Source organism: Dipodomys spectabilis, unplaced genomic scaffold (assembly GCF_019054845.1).
Source record: "Dipodomys spectabilis isolate Male_0828 unplaced genomic scaffold, ASM1905484v1 ptg000712l, whole genome shotgun sequence".
Taxonomy (NCBI): Eukaryota; Metazoa; Chordata; class Mammalia; order Rodentia; family Heteromyidae; genus Dipodomys; species Dipodomys spectabilis.
Window position 1 is genome coordinate 185,199 of NW_024871389.1, and position 17,370 is coordinate 202,568.

A 17,370-nucleotide genomic window follows, 5' to 3' on the forward strand; every position below is an offset into this window, starting at 1 on the left:
ATTAGTGCATTTGGTCCACAAACCTCTCCTGAGCCATTTTCCCTGATCAGCCCTGTGAGCCCCAAAGATGCCCCTTCCAGGTTGGTACAGAGCAGGGGCTGTGGGCAGGTGGACCAAGGTTCAGACTTTTACTGTGCTAAACATGGGGCTTTTTAAAGTTTGTGGTAAAAAGTAAATCCCATTAACAACCATTTAAAAGTGAGTAATTTAGTGTCATTTAGCAAATTAAATCTGCAGTGTGTGGCCACTACCCTCATCTAGTTTCAAAACATTGGACTCTCCCAAAGGAAACCCTGTGCCCCTTTGGCAGTCACCTGCCATTTCCCTCCTTCCAGCCTCTGGCAGCCACAGACCCGTCTGTCTGCCCCATGGCCTGCCCGTTCTGTCGATTCCATACGAATAGAATTGTACAATGTTTATCTCTCTGTTCATAGCTTTCTCCTTTGTAAAATTGGGTAAAGATACCGTCACCTCCTTTCCTGGGGGTGTTGCAAAGACAAAGTGTGACAAATTACCAGGCCACTGGCACCATGCAAGGAACGTGGCATGTTGCCAGAGAGCCTTTGATGGATTTAAAATTAATATGCATGATTCTATCACCATTGTGCCCACCACTTCTTTGTTTACACAGAGAGCAGTCTGTCAGGAAATGACAGTCACCATGTGTGCCCCTTACACATTTGGTGAGCTGCCCTGGCACCCAGGGGCAGTTAGGACCCATGCGGTGGGAGCCAGGTCCCACAGCCTGGTCCACCCTTGATCAGGACCTGACCTCATTGGGCCACTATTGACTGGGTGGGAGAAACCCAGGTCAGAACCACTTCAGCCAAGAAGACCATTTGTTATTTTGCTGTTTTCCTATCTCACACAATGAAAAGTCTAGGGGAGAATTTGCTTCAGAACTGGTTCCGTTCATGTCCCAATCTCTGCTACTATGAGTCTGTCTTGACACTGCCTTTGTCCGTATTAAATGGTCTTGTGGCTGCCAAGATGGCTGTGTCCCCTCATGGGCCACATCCTCTCCCCTCAGCAACCTCAGCAGAAATACAGAGCCTCCCTTCCCCATCACCTCCCACAGCTGGGTGGGACCTGAGTGTGGTTGGCTTGTTCAGCTAATTCCTGTGGTTGCATATGATAGTTCTGATTAGCTATTCCTGAGTCCAACTCATCCCTGGACACAGCAGGGGTCAGCCTGGTCCAAACCCAAAGGATGATTGGAGATGTGGGCCTCAGAAGAGGGAGCAGTGTCCAGGGCAGCTCTGGGCATTTCTGTCCTGTAGCCTTCACCAAGGAAAATGGGACTCAGTTACTTTCACAGAAAGGATAGGATCATCGTGTCCAGTAGAAGGGAAAGTGGTATCAATGTTTTGCTTTTTGTTGCCCGGGACTCAAGAGTTGTCACTTTGAGACTAAGGTGTTGTTTGTATCACAAACAGATTTGACTTCCTGGCAGGTGCCTGTTTTACTGACATTGGGAATAGTTGCAGTTGTTTCCGGTCCTTTCCTCCAGGCCTTTTGTGCCCCAGGCCCTCTTGGACCCTCCACATGTAGGGAAGGTGATGTTAGATTCCATAGGAAACCCAGGACAGTGGCTCTGAACACTTAGAGCTCCTGAGATAATTCCTGTGCCTGTCCCAAGCTGTGTCCATAGCCATCAGCTCCTTTCTCATGCAGAGACTGGGTTTTGGAGACCAAGCTTTTGAAGAAAACTGAAGAAGGCCTCTGGAAGGTCCTGTGTGTGGCCCAACTCTTCATGGCTCAGCTGGCTCAACATGACAGGGCTGGGGCAGCTATGCACAGGCTGACATTGGAGCTGAAATCCAGCCTGTAGAAACTGTTCTTAGGCAGCTGTGAGGGGACCTCAGATTCTCAGAGAAGGCATTGCTATGAGTGCCCTGTCTGAGGCGCCTCCTTCTAACCCCATCAGCTGGAGCCGATGCCGTTTCCTGATGGACCTGTCCAGGTGCATAGGAGCGGCCTTTCCCTAGAAAGGCAGAGTGCTGACCATCTGTCACCCTGCCCTGGCCGCTGGGATGAGAAGCAGCTCCTCTGTAGGGAAGTGGAGAAAGTGAAGGCTGTGCGCAGAGCCATGCAATTTGAAGACATGCGTCTGTGTATGCCAGGAACACACTGCATCTGCCAGCTGCCTGCAGGGTGGGGCAGTGTGGGGCTGAGCTAGGCCGAGTGTTGCTTCTCAGGCTTCACGTGGTCACCACCAACAGGGGAGACTTTACTTTCCCTGGATTTAGTGGCCTCACATGAGTTAGTGTAAGTTTGCTGTGGCTACTCTCTAACCCCTTGGAGCGAATGTCTCTCTGACATAGAGAACAAAGCTCTTCTATCAGTGTCAGGACTGCCCCTCCTGTCACCCAGCCAAACCCAAAGCCCTGACACTTCCAAGCCAGCAAGGGAAGTAATATAATTTCCTCAGGTCACCTAAAGCAATCTTGAGTTAGTTTCCAAGAATGAAGAGGATTATCTAGGAAGTCGGTGGAAGAGACAGACCAGTAATGTGGCCTCACCTTGGTCTCAGAGATCATAGTGACATGAAGTCATCTCTGTGAGCTCCTCTGCCCACTCTTTGGGGTTCAGTCTCCCTTCCTCTCTCCCAGGGGAAGCACTGCTCTTTATCTCCGGCAAGTCTGTGCCTCTTTTCCTGTCCTTATTTATAGTTGGTGATACCTTGAATAATTTTTTTTTTTTTTGTCGGTCATGGGGTTTGAACTCTGGCTTGGGCACTGTCTGCACTCTTCAGCTCAAGGTGAGCGCTCTACCACTTGAGCCACAGCGCCACTTCCAGTTTTCTAGTGATTTATTGGAGATAAGAGTCTCACGGAGTTTCCTGCCTGGGCTGGCTTTGAACTGTGGTCCTCAATCTCAGCCTTCTGAGTAGCTAGGATTACAGACGTGAGCCACTGGCACGCGGCTTAATAATTATTTTTATATGATAACTTGCATGAAGGCTGTTCAAAACAGTTTATTTATTTTTGTTGGTCATGGGACCTGGGCACTGTCTCTGAGCTCTTCAGCTCAAGGCTAGCATTTGAGCCACAGCGCCACTTCTGGCTTTTTCTGCTTATGTGGTGCTAAGGAATCGAATCCAGAGCCTCATGCATGCAGGGCAAGCACTCTACCACTGAGCCACCTTCCCAGTCCTCAAAACAGTTTAGAATATAAGTGGGAAAATAATTTAAGCTGGGAGAATCTACATACTCTAGCTATGTTAATTAATCTAGCCAATATATTAATCTTATCTTTCAAGCAACATTCCTACTCCAGACATTTTGAGCTGTATGAATATCTCTAGCTGGTAACTTCTAAATAAGGACAGAACTTCCTGAGGGGAGGAAGGGCAGTCCTGTTGCACCTTTGCTGAGGCATGGTTGGTTTGTTCCAGGAAAACATGCTTTGTCTTCAACACCACCGAGCTTCTTCGTGACCCCCACAGCCTACACCATGGTGAGCTGGGATTTCTTTTGTCCTCATGTGTCCGCAGCTTTCCACCTCTGTGACCAGATAGCAGGAAGACAGCCGGGGGGGGGGGGCGGCGGGGGGGAAGCTTTATTTAGACTCATGGTTTCAGAGGCTCAGTTCAGGGTGGGCCGGTTCCTTTGCTTGAGTCTGAGTCTGAAAGGCTGAAGCATCATAGTGGAGTGGAGGAAAGCTGTCCATTTCCTGGCAGCTGAGAAAGGTAGACATAGACAAGATATGCCCTTCCCAGGTACACCCCCAGGGATCTGCCCAGGAGCCCTCCATGCCAGGAGCACATTCAGGGTGAGGCTAGCAGCTTCACGTCAGTCCATGCCAGGAGTGTGTTCAGGTGCGGCTAGCAGCCTAACATCAGTCTCTCTCTCCTCCTGCCCCGCCCCCCCCAACATTCAGGTTTTGCTTAGCCTGAGTGCTCTCAGACTAGGAGTGCAGTGTCTGAGAAGAAATAACAAATGGCTGGAGGGAAGCCAGCTTCGGGGCTGATTCTAGGTGCCAAGAGTGCCTGAAGAAAGGACACTCTTCGTTACTATCTCTAGTCACCTCCATTACCTAAAAGTGAAGGGAGCAGAGCAGAGCTCCACCAGGGCTGCCTCCTGCTCAGCTCCCCCATCCTGTCTTTCCTTTTGGAATTGGAGGAAAGGATTCATAGAAAAAGTATTGCCCACTCAAACTTGCATGAGTAGCCAAAGAACTCTCTTTGTCTGAGAGATTCAGTGGCAAGTATGCACTCGAGTGTCTGCATGGGCTGGAGTCCTAGTCCTCTTGTGTCCTGTGAGCTTCTCCTCTGTCTCTGCATCCCTGTCAGCCTCTCCCCGTCCCCCATCTGCCTTTCCTCAGTACCCCCAACCCCATCAGCCTCTCCCCTGTCTCCTCTCACCCCCACATCCCTGTCAGTCTCTTTCCAGGCCTCCCCACCCCACCCCATCCGTCAGCCTCTCCCTGGTGCTATCATGTCTAAGCTGGTCTACACTCAGTTCATGGACTGAATCACCTTAGTTGTGGGGATGTAGTGCTGTGCCTCAGAGTGCCATGTCATTACTATCTTGGGATCCTAGCCGTGGCTCCAGTGTATGACCCTGTACTTGTACAGTTTGTCTGGCTTTAGTGCTCAGCAGAAGGTCACGTGGCCAATTTCCTTCAGGTGCCCACAGATGCCTACCATCCCATCATAGCCAATCTCACAGAGGAGAGGAAGAACTTCGAAAGACCTGGAATTGTACTGCGTTATCTTCAAAATGTGTCACGCAGCCTACCCAACAAGTCCCTCTCTGAAGAAACAGCACTGAACCTCACGGAGGTAACAGAGCCCAGGAATCACTAGTCTTGTTAAAAACAGGACCAGGGCCTTGACCTAAACATTGATGGTACAGCTGGTGCCTTGTATGTATTCAATCATAATACACACCCACCCCCTCCGTGCTGCTGCTTCCCTACCCGCTTGGGCCTCCTGTCAGGGAAGGGAAGAGTAAGTGGACAGAGCACCTGACTGGATGTGGGTGTGTGGGGCGCTGGCCTGTGGGCACTGATGAATGTGTCACAGCTGCATCCTCACAGTGGGCTGGCTTTACTATGACATCCACATGGTGGTCACTGGTTTTACAGTGACCGAACGGGATGGCGTCTATAAGATACAGCCTGATACTTCAATGCGCTAATGTGAGCCACTATTGCTTTCCACTGTATGCAAAACACAGCCTTTGACCCCTAGAGGCCTGGTGGGTTCCAAGTGGAGGCCTCAGGGTGTGCACTAACCAGGGCCACTTTCCCCCGTAGACCTTCCTCAGAACGGTGGGCGAAGTTCTTCTCCTGCCCAGCTGGACCTACACATCAGAGGTAAGAGAAGAAACAGTTTGATCTGAAGATGTGTGTGCCAGGGAACCATTCTGTCTTCCTAGAAGTGGCATGACAGCCCTGCCCAGATCTAGCTGCCTTCTGGAATGCCGAGCTCATTTTACCAGGGTATCAGCTGACCTCTGCCTAGCAGAGGGCCCTGTAGCATCAGTCATTGATGTGTCCCTGTCCTGTGGGAGGAGTGGGGTGACTTCTTTCCTTTCAGGAGTTGATCTTTGTCATTTTCTGCATTATACTTTTAAAACGTCATATCATTCTTGAATAGTACTGAAGAAACATATTTGGTATTTACAGATCTCTGAGTAAAGCGAAAATAGAGCATGCTATGGTGTTACAATTAAAGTGTGGAAACAAGAAGCTCTTGTTCTCTGCAGCTAAAATAACCAGGGAGCAGGCAGAGCGGTTTTCTTTTATTTCTAAAAAACTTATTGATTTTACCTGTTTAAAGCATATGTCAGTAAATAACTATGGAGAAGTTGGAAAGCGACAATCATAAAAAAGTACGTAGCATGAAAATCACCTCAAAGGTTAAGACTAAGTCAGCGTTGTGTACATCCCTTATAGTTTAGTTTCAGTTCTCACATATGCATCTACATTACACACACACACACACACACACACACACACACACACACACACACACACACGTATGTCTGACTGAGCCTATTTTTCCTTAGAATCTTCTGCATGCTGTGTGTTAGTCAGGATGGGTTTGACTACTACAGTAACAACAGAGCCCCACGTTGCAGCAGCCTAGCTCAGAGGACGCCTACTTTTCAGGCACAGGAGTCTGCCCTGGGTCAGAGGAGACTCCTCTCCATGCAGTGTCTCAGGCCCTGGCTCTACTGTCCATCTTCTGTTGCCAGGGTAACATGTGGCTTTGGGTTGCTGGCAGGACTTCCAAGCCTTGGCCCTGAAGGGTCTGGACCAGAAGTACCTGTTACAGCATTCTTGCCCCTGACCCTTCACCATTACATGTATTCTAGACTGATTTCCAGCTCTAGAGGCAGTGTCTCATTCCCTTCTTTATTAATAAGGCTGAGTGAGTTGTTTGCATTTGGTGAGCTGCTTATTTGAACAACTTCAAATGAAATGAGATTGTTGAACATTGGCAGAAGCAGAAGAAAGTGTTTAGAATGTAAGTCAGTACAGTATTACTGAGAAACAGATTCTCTCTTTAAGAAAGCACTACTCCTCAAGGTTTTAATTTCAAAAGGATGCTGTGAACAGGCTACAGCCAGGGAGTCACAAGGGGACAGCAGGTGGGGGACTCAGACAGATGAGTTTCTGCATTCATTGAAATGAACTGTTTTTGAATGCAAAATATGGAGATCTTCTGCAAAATATGAATAATCATGGAACTCTATGGGCTTCGGCAGGCTCTGATGTGCATTAAAGAGAATTAAGTATCTGCTCCCAACTGAAATGCACACAGACCCTTGTGTGCAGAGCTGCTTGGCTGATTGAAATCAGGCCACCTGCCTAAAGATGATGCCTAAAATTGGCCTCTGCATTCTATTTCCAGCTCATTGAGTTCTCCAAAGAATGGATTGGTGAGGGACTGTGGAAGGCTGAGACAGATATGTCATCTGCAAGGCTAAAGGTGGGAGGAGAGACAGGGAAGGCAGAGCAGGGCCTGGTACAGGGAGTCTAAGAACAGACTCTTTTCCTTGTTCTGTCCTCAAGGACCCAGAAGGGTCAGCCTGAGGTGGACATAGGGTCTGGCAGCAGAGCTGTGTAAACTGGAGGGACCTGATCTTCCAAGGGCAGTGTCAGGGCTCCTCTCTCTCTGGGGATGCAGAGGGGTAGAAAGGGCCTTAGATGGAGAGTGGAGGAAGCCAGAGAAGATGCAGTCTCCAGTGCTTCCAGTATGTGGTACTTCTGAACCAGCCAGCCCTTCACAGAGTACTGCCAGTGTCCTAAGGCTGGGGAGGCCCAGGGCCACTGGCTGTCCTCATGAAGTGGACGGGACTTGCTGAGGGCTTGGAGGGCTCAGAGTGTCTGTCTCAGCAGCAGTGGAGCAGGACTATGGTCAGTGTGACCCATGTCCATGCTCTGATCTCCTTGGGCCATGGCCATTTCCCAGCCTGCAGGCCGGGATGCTGGGACTCACCTCCCAGCCTGCGGGCCGGGATGTTGGGACTCGCCTCCCAGCCTGAGGGCCGGGATGCTGGGACTCGCCTCCCAGCCTGTGGGGTGGGATGCTGGGATGCTATTCTATATCCCAGCCTGTGGGGTGGGATGCTGAGACTGTCTCCATCTCCTTTCCTGAGGGGCGGGATGCTGGGACTTCACTTTCTGTGGCTTCTGTGGGAGGTGTGATTTTGTGCTCTCTGGTGACCGAGGGGACCCTCATGGCCCCTTCATGTCTGTTGCTTGCAGGAGAACACTTTGGTGCTAGGCCTGATCAACACCATCGACACTGTCATGGGCCATGTATCTTCCAACCTGCACTCCACCCCGCCTCAGGTCTTTCTGGCAGGCTCTTCCTCCCTGGCAGGTAGGTGTCACAACTGGGGGGACTGTGCAGGAAGGGTGTAGGGTGCTGGCCTGCTATGGTTCTTGCTGTTTGAGCCCCCAAAGTCAGGAGTTGAGGTGGACCTCACCATTTTCCTGAATCACAGTCCCCCTTGTACACAGTCATAGCTGAAGGCAAATGCACATGCGTATCAGGGTAGAGGTGTTATTCGTTATGTACACGTGAGCCTCACAGGAAAGGATTGTCTCATCGTGGCTGTCTAGGTTCAGAATGAAACAGAAGCCACAACCGAAGGTGGATGGTGAACAGCAGAATCGGGTTCCAATGACGGCATGGCTGGTATTCCCAGTCTCGTCTGTGAGCACTAACATTCTGTGGTACATACAGGAGCTGACACCACCTGCAGCTTACCACAGGGCAGCACTGGATGTCTGCCGGCCAGGAGGTCCACCTCCATGCTATGGTGGTCTGCCTGCTGCCCAAAGTTGAGGCCCTGATGTTTTCATCTTGCTACTCCTCATGGGCTCTCAGAGGTTGGACAGGACTGGCCAGCCACCTAGCATACGCTCCGTCATCGTGAGGCTACGTGCACACAATAACCATCTCACCCCTGCTTCCGTCATGGCTGACTATTGAGAGGGCTGACTGCAGAGGGCAGGAGCGAGGGCATTCTTTCAGCAAGAGCCTTTCTTTATGTGTGGTGCTTGCATGCACATGCCTGTGCTGACATGTCCATGCACATAGGTGTGTGCATGTGCATGTATCTGCTTACTACCACTTTTTCTCAGGGGACTTGCACTCCACAGGGAATTTACTTGGTTAAAGCAAATACCAGTGTGATTTTCAGCCTGTTTCCTGCAGCCTGTGAGCTTTCTGACCTGCTCCCCTCAACGTTCCTCCCATAGACTTCTCTGTGGCCAGGGTCCTGCCCCAGACCCTGAGCGCCCTTCACTACCGCTTCCCCGCCCATGGGCAGAGCTATATCGAGATTCCCCGTGAGGCCCTTCGCAGCCCAGGTAAGTGCGAATGGACTTTCTAAAGGATACCGGGGTGCTACTAGTGGGCTAAAGATCCCTGATGCCAGGACCCCCAAGTGCTGGACAGCCAAAGCCCTTGCTTGGGTGGGTGCCTCTGGAAGCCCTGACTGTGCCGTCCGTGGACTGGACAGGGATTCGCGATGGAGCTCTGGGAATCTGCATCCAGGTGGGTCTGGAGTGTCTCCAGGTCTGCTTAGCTCCTACCAGGCGAAGATAACAGCCTATCTCCTCTCCCTAGATAGAGTGCTATGGTTAGGTGAGGGGTTAGTTCAGGATCCAGGTACCAATACCATGCAACCTAAGTCAAGTCCTGTGACAAGCAACTCTGTGGGAGCCTGTCAGGGTGCAGGTCCCCTCTAGTGCCTGGAGAGGTGGATCTGCCTTCACAGGCTTACCCACTTGGACCATGAACAGTGGAGATGAATTCCTCGGCCTCAACACCTGGATACCTGGTCCTTGCCCAAGGGATGGAGCCCAGGCCAGCCAGGCCGCTCTGCCCCTCCCTAAGTGCCCAGTTCCTTCTGCTTGCTCTCTGCCTATGACCTGGAGGACAGCCTGCTGGCCTCCAGCTCCCCTGGTAAGGACACAGGCATGCTCTGTCCCCAGGGAGAGACCCCACCAGCCCCGCTAAGGGCTGGGTCCTCCACGTCTGGGTGCAGGATGTATCGGGTGCCCAGAGTTCTCCACATGTAGAAAGTTTTCATGCTTGGGAGCAGCTATGCTGATGATAAGCCTTGAGTCTGGCTGGAACCTGGGCTCAGCTACTGCTGGCTCTATGGCTTGGGCAAATTACTGAGCATTCTGTACCTGGGAAATACAGTGTCCCCCTCCTGATACTGTAACAGGACCAAAAAGCAAACTGTAGCAGTGCCTGTTGCATGGTGGTTGTCGTGTGAGTTGCAGGATTCATGTCTGAAGTATCACTGTGTGTAGCAGCCTGGATGATAGGCTGCCATGTGCCTGTGGCGTGGGAGAACAGGGGACACATGCCTACCTTTTCAAGATGGAATGCAGGGCAGAGGAGGGGCCAGCTGTCAAGTGTGTGAACGCCGGGTGGCTGCCAGCACCTGAGAGCCTGAGCGCCTCCTCCTGCCACCTCCAGGGTCAAGAAGGCCATAAGTGTGTGCAGAGGGCGTTCCCTGCCACACGTTTGGCAAAGGGCACTTCCCAGAAGAGCCCATGGAGTGCCCGTCTGCCCTCAGGGCTCTGGCATCGCAGCTCTCCCCAAAGCTGGGTCTGCGGCTGGGCACTCCTTGGAACAACCATGGCACTGCTGCTCCTATAGTCGCTGTTGCTGCTGTCCTTCGTTTTCTTCCACCAAGGAGCTGCCTTGGGCCTTAGGCTCAGCCATGCTGAGCATGGCTGGCAGGTGAATCTGCTGCTCCCCTGCGGGGTCCTGAAGTGATCTCTGTTTTTCCGGCAGCCTGGACCACCATCGTGGGCCTCCTCTATCATTCTGTGCACCACTACCTGCACAGCATCCCGCCAGCCAGCACACGGTGAGTCGCCTGGGCAGCTAACCTCAGTGATGCGTCCATGCTGCCATGCACAGGCACAGCAGTTTGGTTAGAGAACTCCAGCACCTCACAGTTGGAGGGAGTACGGCCCGTGGCCGCCTGGAGGAGACGCAGGACCCTGCACTGGGACCCAACAGAACCTAGAGCAGGCAGGTTATATGGGGCTATGGAGCACAGGGCAGAGACCCCATAAAGATTGACCATGTGGCCTTAGACAGCTGCTTGAGCCTCAGTTCCACATCTGCAGACCAGAAGGGTAGCCAGGTGACCATCCTCCATGCTTGGAGGGCTGCCTGTAGTTTGTTCCTATGACAAAGATTCAGCCTTGACCTTGCAGGACTGGTGCAGTGAGGCAGGCTGGAGTCTCTTTTCTCTCCCTGGGTCCGGTCAGTGCTGTCCTCCCAGATCCTGAGCATGGTCTCCTTCCATCCCTCATTCAGGCACCTCGTGCCCACTCCCTGGTTCTAGCCTTGAAGAGCTTTCAGGGCTATAAAATTCACCTCTAATTCTACAAGGCAAGCCCCACTCACATTAGGCAGCCTTCTGGAGATTGGATATAACAGAAAATCTAGTTTAAATGACTACATTGAACAAAAGGAGAATTTATTGGATCACATAAGCTCAGGAGCAGCTTGATCTAGCATTCAATTGTGATGGGGCTCTATCTCAGGATCCATCCCTGCAACGGGCTTCCTCCTCAGCCAGTCCCCTGCCCCCCCCCCCCCCCCAGGAGATTCTGAGCTGGGAGACCTTGTCCTTCAGCATCCTGCCCCAACTTTGTGGGTTTGAGGCACCTCCTGCACTGAGTCTTGTGGGTCCTGTGCTCATCTCTGAGTGGCACTGTGGCTTGAGGAATGTCTTGTGATGTACTGTTTGGTTCATACCTTCTGAGCTAGAGGGAGTCAGCTCCAAGCTCAGTGATGGCGTAAGGAAGGGTTGCCTGCTGGAAGGAAACTGAAGCACTTCCATAGGGAAGGAGCAGATGCTACCATCCCTGTTTTTACCATTTGGTAACTAGGGAAGAAAGTTCAGCCAGGGTGAGCTGCCCAGGGTCACACAGCAAGGAGGTCCCAGTGCTGAGATCCAGAGCCTGGTGTGATGAATCTGTTCTTCCAGCAGCATCTAACCTTGTAGTTCTGGTATCAGACTTCAGAGACAAGGTACTGACCTGCAGAATTCAGCTGACAGATTCAAATCCACCATGGAGAGCAGCAAGGTTGCAAGATAGAAAGCCCAGCTCCTCCCGAGGACCCAGGCCTCAGAAAGCTCCTGTTCCCTGGGAGTTCCATCTGGAACCAGTCTCCATTTCTTTGGCAGGATTTCTGAAGCAGCGTTTTACAGAGACTGCCTGCTGTCTGCGGTTAGCCACCTGATTTCCCTGGAGGTGTCCCCGCTGCCTGCTCTCTCCCAGAATCTGTCCCGTTCTCCCCTGCTCACCGTCCATCTCAGGCACACACTGGTGAGTGGGGTGCCTTCCACTCTGGCTGCATGGTGTTTTTGGCTGTGTGCATGTGAAGGGGCTTGGTAAAGGGGTTGTATTCCCTTCTCAAAACTCCATCCTTGGACCTTGAGCTGCAGCAAGACCCTATCTATGACCTGAAGTTGTGGCGTGCCTTGTTCTGGGTGACAGGGCCTCTGAGCCTGAGAGGATGAGCCAGCACAGCCACGGTGGTGAGACGCGGCTGTGGCCACTGTCCTGTGGGATCTTTGGCTGTCTGGTTCTCAGTTATCCTGAGTGACAGTGGGAAACAGGCTGCAGAACAGACTCTGAGTGAGAGAAACAGTCCCTGGTCCTTCATCACTGTGGTCTTAACTCTTAATTTACTCTGCTATTGGAAAGTGCAGCCGGAACACAGGGCATCTGACGTGCCACCATCCCCTAAGATGCATGTATGTGCCCCCCCCTTCCAACGCATGCATGTATGTGCCCCCCCCCCCCAACGCACGCACACAGCCCCCTGTGCAGCTCAGAAGTCGTGAGCTGCACACAGGGCAGTCTGGTCGGTGCCGTGCCCCGCAGCAGGGTCCTCTGATGGCCTCTAGCGCCTCTGTGTGGCCTAGGTTTAGCTGCCCTGTGGGGCAGAGAGCCGGTGGTTGACAGCAGATGTTTTTGGTGGTGTTGTCATGATTAGGTTCCTGAGGGGAGAGGCCTAGCCCAGAGGCTGGCTTTGGCATCTCTGAGTCTGCGCATGTACATACCTGCACACTCACACCCCTTTGGTGTTCATCGGGCTGGTATAAAGTGTAAGATTCGCAATGGAAAACCATGGTTCCTCCCTTTAACCTTGTGTCGCTGTGTCCCAGTGTCATTTCTTCTCCCTTCCTTTCTCCTGAGAAGGGCAGGCAGTAAAGGAACCTTTGCTCCCTCAGTCTGTCTCCCCAGCACCTCACAGGCAGTCTGTACTAATCTGTGAAGTTGACATTTTTTCCTTGGCGAATGAAGGGCTTGCCATCCGCTCCTGCCTGCTGGCATTTAGGCTGTTTCCAAGTATTTACAAACAGACCCCTATCCTTTCCGCTCCCTTATTCTGGCCCCTGGCCATGTCATTGTGCTGTGACAAAGAGCAGAAAGGTGTGCATGCAGAACAGAATGGCAGCCCCAACTGCTTCTCTTTCCTGGAAAATGTGTATGCGTGTGCATGCACGTGTGTGTGTGGAGGGGGGGGGGACATGTTTGTGTGCATGTGAGACTCATCTCTGAAGATGAGCCATTTAAAGCTGTCTGGTTCAAATGAACACAGATTGCCTTAGACACACTGATCCTATGATCTGAACAGAGTTCTGGGAGGCAGAAAAGCCTGGAAGTCATTGCCCACATGTGTGTTCCACCTCCCCCCACTCCCCACACAGCACAGCTGAGAAGTGTGGGCACAGGAGCAGGTGTGGGTGGCAGTGGAACATCTGGACAGAGATAGCAGGAGAGTTGGGCACCCAGGAGGTGGGACAGGATGGCTTCTAGCGGGGCCTGGAGCTGCAGGCAGAACTGAGCCGCTGTGCTCTGGAAGCGGAGCTTCTCTCTTGAAGGCTGTCGCACTGCCCATCCGCCCACACAGACGCTGGAGAGGCAGGGCTGTGGAGCGTCCCCTGGCCAGGCACTGGCTCCTCAGAGGAGGCAGTGAGCCCCGGGAGCGGCCGTTGCTCCATGCTCCCAATGCAGCCCCCAGTCTCCAGCTGTCGACAGAAGGTTCACAGGAGAAGGTGCCAATTTGGAAACCAGAAAGAAAGGGTGGACAAAATGCAGCCCTAGTTAATGGCCGGTTACTGTGGTTATTTTTAACAAAGAAAGCCTTGAATAAGGAATCTTGTCTAAAAGAAGCAGAGAGGAATTTTTATCATAGCAGAAGAGGATAGTAATTGAAGTGTGTCTTGGCCAAGTGTTCTCCAGGCTGTGGAGTTTTCTTTGAAGGTTGCTTGGTTTCTGGGGGTGTTTGGAGGAGTGTCCTAAGCTGCATTGATTTGTTGGATGGGAACATTTCCCATGGATTCTTGTTGAGGGGAACACACTGAGAGGGTACTCGGAAGGCACCCCACCCATCACGGGAGGTAACACAGAGCAGGGGTCATGGAGGTTTATTCTGACGTGACATATGGCCCAAGGTCACAGCCAAAATTGAAGCACCTCCTTTTCCCGGCACAGAGCAGATGGGGCTCTCCAGAGTCTTGAGGGCTGGGGTATGGGCCCATGCCGAGGTTCCTGAGTGGGCACCTGGTGATTCCCGCACAAGGGGGCATGCTGCTGTACCCCCAGCCTGCGCCATGGCAGGCCCGCGGTGGCCGGGACACCAGGGGCACGCTGCTGCACCCCCAGCCTGCTCCACGGCAGGCCCGCAGTGGCCGGGACACCAGGGGCACACTGCTACACCCCCAGCCTGCGCCACGGCAGGCCTGCGGTGGCCGGGACACCTGGGGCACCCTGCTGCACCCCCAGCCTGTGCCACGGCAGGCCCGCGGTGGCCAGGACACGGGGCACGCTGCTGCACCCCCAGCCTGGTCCACGGCAGGCCCACAGTGGCTGGGGACACAAGGGGGCACGCTGCTGCACCCCCAGCCTGCGCCACGGCAGGCCCACGGTGGCCAGGACACGTGGCCCATGGCTGCCCAGGCAGGGGGAAGTCGGCTCCCCCATGCTCCAGAGGCTTGGCGGCCCAGCAGGACAATAGTCTCCCTTCCTAAACCTCTGCCAAGAGTACAGAAATCTCCCTCCATGTGTGCCATATGGTCTTGGGAGGCTGGGACACTGGAGTGGGCAAAAGTCCAGACCCCAGAGGCTTTGCACAAGGCTAGCATGCCCTTTGGTGTGCCTCCGCAGGGCAGGTCATATTGTGGGTCACACTCAAGTGCAGTACGGTGCAGTAGTTTGCTGTCTATCAGTGGTGCTGATCACCCAGTTTGACTTACTCTCAGCACTGAGCTGGGGAGACTGAGGACTGTCAGACCCCTGCTGAGCACCTGAGTGCCGTGGGTGCTAAATATAGTATTCCCTCCCCACCCACTGGGTGCCTGGAGCACCTCTCCCAGCTGTGACAGTCAGATAGGCCCAGGCCTAGCCAAACCCCCTGGGATCGCAGGCCTGTATCACTGTGGAAGGAGCGGCTGGTCACGAACAGTTGTGTGAAACTCCATCTGTCCACTTCCCTACCGTCCAGTCCCTTCCAGTTTGGAGCTAATGAATGCAGTCCTGTGTTTATGTTTCCTAAGTCATGTTCAGAGCCAGGCTGAGGGAGTTGTGAGCCTGGTTGTTCTCTTGGTGTCTCTTGGATCTGGATTATGGCAATGTTAATTCTTTAACACCTGTGGCAAATGAGGAAAAAGTCTTATGGAGTTCCTTTCTCTTGATGGGGCTGATCTTTGGTGCTTCAGGGAGTAGGGAGTAGGCTGACCCAGCCCCGCATACGGTGGTGCCCAGACACGGCCGTTCAAACACGCATACAAGCACAGATGCACACACGCACATAGCTAAGCATCCGCTGACTCCACCTTCTGGAGATGACAGGTGGGCACTGACACCTCAGTTGCCTTCTCAAGAGTGTTTGAGGGGCCTGAGAGCCCTTGGGGCTGTGTAGAGGGGGCTGTACCGGCAAACTGTTCACAGCTCCCCAGTCCTAGGTCAGCAGTGTGCATCTCTAGAACAGTAGCTGTGAACTCGGGATTGTTTTCATGGCTGCCTTGTAGTCCACTTACCTGTCTGATCACCGTCTTGTGTCAGAGTGTCAGCATCACAAACACCATAATGAGCCTGTGTTCCCACACAATGGCCTGATTAATATGGCTGCATATTACCCTGATTAAGTGGCCACTTTTTTTTTTTCCATTTTAAAATTGGCTTTGGAGGGTTAGGGTTTAATTCAGAGGTTTAGTGTTTGTTTTGGAGGTTTAGGGTTTGTGTCTCCCTCCAGAGGGAGGGAAGAGAGTTGTAGACTCCTAGGCTGAAAGGGTTAGAGCTAGGTGTCCAGTGATGCAGAGCGTACTCCACACACCCCGTTTTAGGAGCAGACATCTTTTCCAGGTCCACCGCCAGAGTGGTGAGTGTCTCCACATCTGGTTTTTATTTGCTTTTCCCTGCAAGGTTGATGTCCCTTTTTATGTGTTTATTGGACATAGTGATTGACGCCTCCTTTGTTGTTTGAACTCAAGGCTTGTGCTTCCTAGGCACACACTCTGCCCCTTGGCCCACGTCTCCAGCTGCTCTTGCTGTAGTTTATGTTTTGGAGAGGTTCTTACTTCCCAAGCCAACCCAGATGGTGATCATCTCCTCTCTGCCTCGTGCACAGCTGGGATTACAGATGTGTACCACCACACTCAGCCCTCTGGTACTTTTTCTTTTAAATTGTCCTATCCCATTTTTCTGCTGCTACTTTTCTTACTGGTTTTGGGAGTTCTTGCAGGTCTTGGATGTGAGACTTTTGTTGGGCCCATGAATGGCATATTTCTTCCTCGGTCAGGTCTTGCCTGTTTGCTCTTACAGTACTGTTGATGAATAGCAGCTGTCAGTTTTAGTGCACCCAGCCCGTCATGCTCTTCTCCTGAGCTCCATGCTTCTTGTGTCCTGGACAAGGAGTCTTATCTACCTGAAGGTCACGATGTGGCTTCTGTGTTACCCTCAGCATTTATGGCTCTCTTTCCCATTTAGATCTATGACGCTTGTCTAATTGTATGTGTGTGTGCTGTGAACTAGGGTCAAGATTTATTTCCCACCCACGGATATCCAATTTACCTTGCTCAACTTGTTAGCAAGATAAGCATTGCTCTTATCCTGCAGTGTCCCCTGAGCCATAAATCGTGACTGGTCTCCATGGCTGTGTTTCTGGATGTTCCGCTATGCATCCTCCCTGTATACAGGAGCTCAATGGAGCTGGGCAAGGGTCCGAGCTCTGCCCCCTCCAACCTTCCAGCTATGCTAGAGTTTAATGCAGGGATGTAGCTCAGTGGCAAAGCACTTGCCTAGTAATTGCAACAGTCTGGGCTCGATTCCTCATACCTAAAAAGTAAAAAAAAAAAAAAAAAAGTTAAAAAAAGATTAATGCAGTAATAATTGATGTTGTCACTAGTGGAGCTCATTAGTGCTATCTCTGATAGACAAAAAGTCACATCCGCTTATTTTTGTCTGCATTCCTTTGGTTATTGATAAGACTGGACACCTTTCTGAGAGGACTGGCCCCCTGCGTGTCTTTTACTTTGCATACCTTATTCGTCAGTGGATGAGATGCCTGCTGTGGTGTGACTTCAGGGCTCCCAGCCAGTCACATACCAACGCATCGCTGCTGCAGCCCACCGGCCCGAGCTTTATTCTGACCACTTTTGCCTTGTGTAAGTTAAGAATCTTGATATTGACAGACACATCAACTGTTTTCTCTGGAACAAGGGTCTGCTGCTGGCTTCTTGTGGCTGCTGAACAAGATTTGTCCCGACTCTGACTGGAAAGAGCAGTCGGGAGGCCAGATAGTCAGTCTTGTTGGGCTTAAGTCCAGAAGAGAATCCAGCTTCTAGAGACCCTGTG

The 17,370-nt window shown here is 52.1% G+C and overlaps 1 protein-coding gene across 1 annotated transcript in view; it reads left to right on the top strand.

The window, feature by feature from the left end:
* LOC122101940 (adhesion G-protein coupled receptor D1-like) overlaps positions 1 to 17,370 on the top strand; it is an 83,090-nt gene that overhangs the window by 23,985 nt on the left and 41,735 nt on the right. Inside the window, exons 8-14 of the mRNA XM_042672427.1 lie at positions 3,398 to 3,459; positions 4,631 to 4,786; positions 5,263 to 5,322; positions 7,723 to 7,840; positions 8,725 to 8,835; positions 10,280 to 10,355; positions 11,691 to 11,832. Coding sequence (XP_042528361.1) covers positions 3,398 to 3,459; positions 4,631 to 4,786; positions 5,263 to 5,322; positions 7,723 to 7,840; positions 8,725 to 8,835; positions 10,280 to 10,355; positions 11,691 to 11,832 — 725 coding nt within the window. The remainder of the gene's footprint in view (positions 1 to 3,397; positions 3,460 to 4,630; positions 4,787 to 5,262; positions 5,323 to 7,722; positions 7,841 to 8,724; positions 8,836 to 10,279; positions 10,356 to 11,690; positions 11,833 to 17,370) is intronic.